Raw genomic sequence first — 7,181 nt, forward strand, 5'->3', positions numbered from 1 at the left:
AGGCTACAAATTCTTCCTATGGAATTGCTTTCAAACTCTGGTACTTGGTTCAACAAATGCTGGGACACTAGACCATTAATCTAGTTGTCCAACTGTCTCGTTGTATACCTTAAAACACTTGGTGGGAGATATCCAAACACAAGGCAAGTGCTGAAATGGTACCTTTTGCTATTCAGGAAACTTTGTACCAGGCAACCCACATCAGCTCAAAAGTTGTTCCAGTTCTTCTGGGTGATCATAACATAACTATGGCTTGGGTTGGTACAATCAGATGTATGGCATATACATATACACACTTTGTGATGTTATTTACCTACTCAAAATGGTAAGGTGAATTAATAATTGTTGTCTTCTTGTTGAACATAGGAAATTTCAGTCTCCTTGTTTTGTTTATCTTAACAGACTGAAAGTATAGAATATATGCAACACACAGTTGTTAAAACTTAAATTTGCTTTGTAGTCATCTGACCAGTTTTCTGCCCCTTTTAGAACCAGCATAGGTTGCTGAGGACCTATACTATCTCAGAATCCTACTTTGACCAAACCATCCCGGGGAACAAAAGACAAAAACTCAATTTGAATTGACATTAAGGTTTTTTAATATGTTAACATAAATAACATTCATAAAAAATTAACTTAGAATATATGAAAAACAAGCAAATCAAAGCAGAATGCAGGGATCATGCTCACAAATGAATAAGAGGAGGTGGAATATATCTCGTTTATGTTATCCCCCCTGATGTGGATTATAGAAATAACATGCAACATCTCTGCGTGAGTCCGAGAAATTGTGGTTTTGTTGTCCATGATGTGAATACAAACAACCCAACCTAATGTGGATGATGGTGATCTTGCATGATATGAATGCAAATGGTCCATACTATGAGGTACACCATTCAGATATTTGCAAATGTTTGTAAAAGTAATCTGTCAAGTGTCATTTTCTATCACCAAGATTCATGATGAAGTAATGGATTGTGATGCTTTAAGACAAGTTGATCATGCACAGAGATCTATACAGAATGCATCTTGATCATGCACATTGATCTATACAGAACAAACCTGTGCGATTATACTTGGTATTTTAAATCGGCCATATTGAAATAGCTACAACCATCCAAAGGTGACGATTCGTATCAGTGAACAATTTGTCCTTTCTCTCCCTTCCAGCGTTCTTTCAGCTCCACCTTACAGCCCAGATCACGCAGAGCAGCCTTGGCCTCGTCCTCCAGCCCCGAGTGACGTTGCAGTGCATCGTTGATGACAGCCTCCGCTCCTTGCTCCAGAATATTCTGGCAGTTGTCCCGGGTTCTGGCTACAAGGTTACGGAGAGCCATGCAGGCTTGTTTCTGCAACAGTGGATGTCAGACCCCTTTGTACATTACATGTGTATACAGAGATTAACTACCCTACGTATAAGACAAAATGAAAACATGTCCCCAAAACATCAAATATAGGATCGATCAAAACAATGCGCATTATTTTCCAAGCAGATAAAAGCACATATGTAGTCAAGTAGTATGTTACTTAATCAGAAATATTAGTTCGTATATATGTTATTTGATGCTCCTCTTAGCAATATTCAAGCCATACAACAGCGGTCTAAACAAAATCTAGAGTCTTACAATTTTTATAGGTTGCAGGGCACTATTCCTAACCAAGAATCCCAATGGGGATTCATCACTATTAGTAAAGTGAGTATTCTGGATAGATATTTATTACTATTTGTTCCCATAGTGGGCCTTTCATGTGACATGATCCCGAGGCAAGGGAGTTAACTGATTGTAAAAGTCCAGTTTCCACCCTTGCCAAACTTTGCTGTAATATCTGGGCTCAATCGCAGCACCACCAGTGGCTATTACGAGTTATGTCCCTTCTTTGTCCATCCTATTGACCAATCAGATTCCACCTCTCATATAACTTGCATTGCTTCAAACAAAATAGGGGCGCCCAGTCAAGACGATCTGATCGATAATCAAAATCTATACTGGGATAAAACAGGTCTTGAAACATGAAAAGATTGTGAAACTATCTGTTGATGCCAGATGGCAGTAAACATGCTTTGCAAATCCTGGAATTGACTAAATGTCAATTTTGTTGCACATTTTTGAATGGACTATGCATAGACTAGTTAACACAGCCAAAATTTAACTCCATAATTCCAGCCGAGTTCGGCAAGGTTGGAAACAGGACATTTATGGTCAGTCAACTCCCTTGCCTCGGGAAGATGTTCGTGTGAGTAAAGGTGGCTTCCCTTGTGCTGAACAAACCAGGAACTGGATGCTTACAATACAGGGCCATTGTTTTGGTGCGTGTAAGTTGACGATAGTCCCAAGTATGCCATGCTTGTTGTGCGAGCTGACCAATATGAGGATTGGGTGGTCACAGTGGGCTGCCTAGTTGATGTTTTGTTGATGGCATGGATAAATGCTTTCTGTGTGATAGTTCCTAGATGGCATGACTCAATGTTTATGACACCAACCACTGGTCTGGCCAATGATGATGTTACTGACAGCGATCTGATACAGCTTTATTTACTTCCAAGGTCAATGACTTTCTCAAATTGTGACTGAAGAAAGACACGTGGAAATGATGCAGTATTCAGTTTTTTATGATTATTCGAAACATGTCACAAAAATGTCGCCCACCTGAACCATCTGCTCATCCTTGTGTATCTTCATGGCCTGGACAATCTGCTGATAGCCGACACACTCCATCACCTTGGCAACATGACCTGGGTTCCGTAGTACTACAGTTGCCAGCGCTGAGCATGCAGATTCTGCAATGGAAGCATTGGCTTGGTGCTTCGTCATGGCGGCAAGGATCAACTCCACTCCGCCAGACTTGACAATCACCTTCTTAACATTGTCGTTTCCTGCCAGGGCCTTCAACACCACAAGAGCTTGCTTAGAGATGTTCTGAAAAAGAAATTCACATTAATATTAATATTAATTAATAAGGTCACAACTGCAATTTGCTTCAGTCACTGTTCAGTGAAAATCAGATTGACAGAACATTATGGTTTCTTGTTTTCTAGGTCATGGATGTTTGTCCTACTTTCACATCTGTAGCCATGGTAACATGTAGAGAGGCATCAGCCTCTGTCCTTACCATAACATTATAAATAGATACAAAGATTAACGTTGACGCCAGCTTACATCTTCATCTAAGAAGGAAATCACACTATGAGCTGTGTCCCCTTGTCTTTACATATTTGAATCTCTACAAATGCACAGAGTTGCATCGCTAAGGTTGCCAAAAACCTATGATAGTGGATTCAAATCACAGTTCACCCTGATTATGTTTCTAGGCAACCTACACATGTTAGTTCCACCAAAATGGTAACATCTAACTCACTGTACCATGTCTACAAATATATGCATTTGACTGACCTTTTCATTAAGATTCTTTTCAAATGCCTGCAAGATCAGTTTCAGACCTCCAAGGTCATTGACCTCATTACAGAACTCGTCTCGGACAGCGAGGCGAGCTAGTGTTGAGAACAGCTCACTCTGAATGTTGCTGTTATTCTCATACTCTGAAACATGATAATGATCAAGAATAAAGGCATACTGAACTGAATCACAGTTTTCACATAATTTGCATGTCACTCTTTCTATAGGGATGTTGGTTATTAAATTTCAAACAATTACCTTTACAAATATTGAGAATTCTTTCCAAGGCGTTGCCTTCCGTCACTATCATCTTGGCATGGTCATGAGCTTTTCCGAATGGGACTCGAACATCATCATCATTGGTAAGCACTCGAAACAATGTACATGTTTCCTTGACAACACCAGGGCTCTTCTTAGACTCATCAAGCAATTCTGATAAGATAACAATTATATCTTTGCTGACAAAGTTCTGTCGATTTCCTTCATGCTTGATACACATTAACCTAACAGCACGGATTACTAGTTCCAACAAATCAGCATTTGATTTGAACTTTCTTAAATATTCTGTGAACATCACACTGCCAGGCTCATCCAATAAGTCTGGTTGTCCATTGACAAGGGAACAAAATGCTTTCAAGACTGTTGTTAATATCTCAGGATTGTCTTCGTATTTGCCACACATTTTCACAAGGACTGGATAGGCGTCGTTACTTCCAGCCAAACATCTGTGAGACAAGTCGACATCACACTCTGACTGAACAACTGACAGCATCGACGTGACCTGCTCAGCTTCCGCATCATCTGATACGAGTGACAGATCCTGTACTGCTTTGATGACAGGGTGGATGACACCATCTCCTCCTCCTCCACTGTATAAACTCCCATCCTTTACAATGTTGTCGAGAGAAACACCCTGGAGACCAAGATTTGTTTTCATTATTTGATAATTATTACTGAGATGATTCCATTTTTAAATTTCAGTTGTAATTTGACAACCAACATTGATGTGTCATGCCTACTGGTTGACCATGTATGACTGAAACATCAGGATATCATTTATGTTCAATATGGCTGACAGTAGAAAGCAGTTTGCAGTTGTCAAGTTCACAATATCATCAAGACTTCATGGTTTTATGTTCATCCTCTGACCAGTGACTGCTCATACATGTATTACATTGTACAAATGGCAAAATATCTCATTTATCACGTGTCTCAGTACTGCAGCCATCCACTGTACACACTGCTTCATTATCATGCAACAGAAGGTTTATTTGATTTCCATGAGATGTGATTGGCCTAATGTCATTTCTTGACTTTAAATGGACCAATGTCACTACTACATCACATATCGGTTATCTATGGGTGGTGGAGGAATGCAGTGTAGTGATGTACAGTTAAACACTGATGTGTCGAGCTTCGAACTGACACTTGTCTCGAAGTAAAAGATTGGTCCCTGCGTATTCCTTCTTTATTCATCATTTTCAGTTGTGTTGAACCATGGATAACTCAGAGTAGTTACGTAGGTCCCTTCAACTTCGATACAACAATGCTTAACTGTGTTAATAATGAGTCAAAAGCTCCGGCTACGAGTTCCATGTTTTTCACTAGTGACACCCAGTGGTTGACACCAAAGGCTTTATCAATTTTATCCAAGATAATGGCCTTGCATGTATCATTATGTAAAGCATGAGGCCAGATACATACTCCAAGTTGTGTGAGTCAGGAAGAACATGAACTACATAAGGTGGTCGAAAATGTTATTTGGGAGCACTGATCGTCAAATTCTATCTTATTATTATTACCAAGGTAGTCGGAGATAAAACTTTACCTGAGTCTGGAACTGCTGCACTGCATCTTCTATAGCGTCCTCAACAGCCATGTCGAAGTCTTCCATGTTTTCTTTGACAACATCGTCAAATGTCTCTTGTGTTATTTGTTTTGCCATATCTACAAAATAAAATATAATTAGTCCAAGTTTATTAAACACGACCTAAGTCACAGCATTGCCTGCACTGCCATGGTAACTAGGGAAATACCATCATTGTTTACATAGCTGTCACCGGCTTGTGTCCAAAGTCGAAGTAGAATCTAGGAACATTTACCACAATTGTGTATTGCACAAGGAAAACAAAAAACACTGCAAAACAATCCGAGTTCGTACCTGCCACTATTCAGATAACGCTGAAAATATTGGCAGACAATGCTGTCTTCCACACAATTTCGACTGAGGCAGGGATTATTCTGAAATATGAATCAACATGTGCGATAGCCTAACAACACCCACCAGAAGTACTTGCGCGTTATAAAGTAGTTCCTAGCTGTACGTGGTTTACAATTTGTTCACGAATACCTTTTCAAACACGCATCAAAGTAATAACGTTTACACTATAGCATTAGTAACATCGTTTGTTATTATCAGCATATGACGCCAATTTGATATATCACTACGCATCCATTTCCAAGGGACATAACTCCAATAGTTCTAAGTTATTTAACGCCCACTAAACAAATTGCTTCGAGAACCTTCCAAAAGTTGAAAGCTTCCTTTTATGTGAATTAACAGCCTATTATTACTTATTATTTATTGGTTCGTGTAGTTTTCCTTTATATAGAACTGTAATGCGTACATAGGCCTAAATGTAGCCTACGTGTCACGAATGATGGTTTGAAGAAAATATTTAATAAATATATGCGTCATAGTCAATTATGGCTCTAACTCATATACCGCCGTTGATCATCAAACAAGGCTAAATGTTAGTCACTAAACTATAACTGAACACGTGTTATAATGTGACAGCACAAGGATATCTGATTTTCTTCTGACTTAAACTGAAAATGTCAAGGCTGTTGCTGAATGAGATGAGACATGCCTTTTAACAAGAAATGGCACATGCTGTATTATTATATATTTTCTTACCAATCTTCACGACGCACTCTGAAAAAACATAGTGTCACTGAAGCAGACTGAAAGTTATTGCATTCGTGTGCGATCAATATGTTCCCAGATAAATACCTCTGTGTGCTTCACAACTAAATACATAGTAAACTAAAATTGTTATATTACCCACCATTGTGACAAGATGTATTGTGAACGTACTCCACCTGTATGTATGTTTCATGTCATAACCGTTTACATTTTACCAGTTTCACAAAGGTATACTGATGATAGGCAAAGATTTATCAGAGATTATAATATATTGACTGTACGTTCGCTTGGCTTTTGGACGACTGCCGCCCACACTGATTGGACTCACTGGTATTTTACGTTTGCTTTGTTAGATTTGTCAAGCGCACCACGCTGCTGTAACTGTGTTCATGATACAGAAGCTCTGGATAATGAAACAATAGCATTGCCTGTTTAATTCAAATACTACTGTATTATATCTAACACACCAAGAGTACATTGCGATCACAAACTATGTGTTCACCACCCGCATCTATCCTATCGTATTTCACCGAAAAGTTGGACATTTTGCCATGGCATTTGAGAACCCACATTCTTGGTCCGCCAGCGGTATCAAATAAGGTGATAAGCACACTGTGTTTTGAAATTTGAGGTAGTAAAACGAATTTGTTTGAAACGGGTAATTTGTTTCCGAAAATACTGGGAAAAAGTTAATAGCTCTATCACTGGACATGCTTCCAAGATGTTATGAAAAATAATAATGTTTTCTGAGTAACACACAGTTGTTTGTGCCCTCCTTTCAGAGAAACAAGATTTGTGCATGTCTTGTGTCCTGAAGCGATGACTTAAAATACATTCTTTCTCAAACAAACTTCCAGCAC

General features: G+C 39.0%; 1 protein-coding gene across 1 annotated transcript; it reads right to left on the minus strand.

The window, feature by feature from the left end:
- Positions 1-581: 581 nt before the first annotated feature.
- Positions 582-5,834, minus strand: LOC124136943 (armadillo repeat-containing protein 6-like). Its single transcript, XM_046503022.2, has 6 exons — positions 5,557-5,834; positions 5,224-5,342; positions 3,654-4,308; positions 3,393-3,538; positions 2,649-2,918; positions 582-1,349 (listed from the first exon to the last, which is right to left on the minus strand). The coding sequence occupies exons 2-6, from the start codon at positions 5,338-5,340 to the stop codon at positions 1,137-1,139; spliced, it is 1,401 nt and encodes a 466-aa protein (XP_046358978.2). The 5' UTR covers positions 5,341-5,342; positions 5,557-5,834; the 3' UTR covers positions 582-1,136.
- Between the last annotated feature and the right edge of the window lie 1,347 nt (positions 5,835-7,181).

Source organism: Haliotis rufescens, unplaced genomic scaffold (genome assembly GCF_023055435.1).
Source record: "Haliotis rufescens isolate VD_foot unplaced genomic scaffold, xgHalRufe1.0.p SCAF_1, whole genome shotgun sequence".
Taxonomy (NCBI): Eukaryota; Metazoa; Mollusca; class Gastropoda; order Lepetellida; family Haliotidae; genus Haliotis; species Haliotis rufescens.

What these genes read in the sequence shown, in the direction of transcription:
- LOC124136943 (XM_046503022.2), bottom strand. Translation starts at nt 5,340, where the DNA reads ATGGCAAAACAAATAACACAAGAGACATTTGACGATGTTGTCAAAGAA. An exon ending in AATTCTCAATATTTGTAAAG is followed by an intron (nt 3,539 to 3,653) that starts GTAATTGTTTGA and finishes ATCATGTTTCAG; the next exon opens with AGTATGAGAATAACAGCAAC. An exon ending in AAAAGAATCTTAATGAAAAG is followed by an intron (nt 2,919 to 3,392) that starts GTCAGTCAAATG and finishes TTTCTTTTTCAG; the next exon opens with AACATCTCTAAGCAAGCTCT.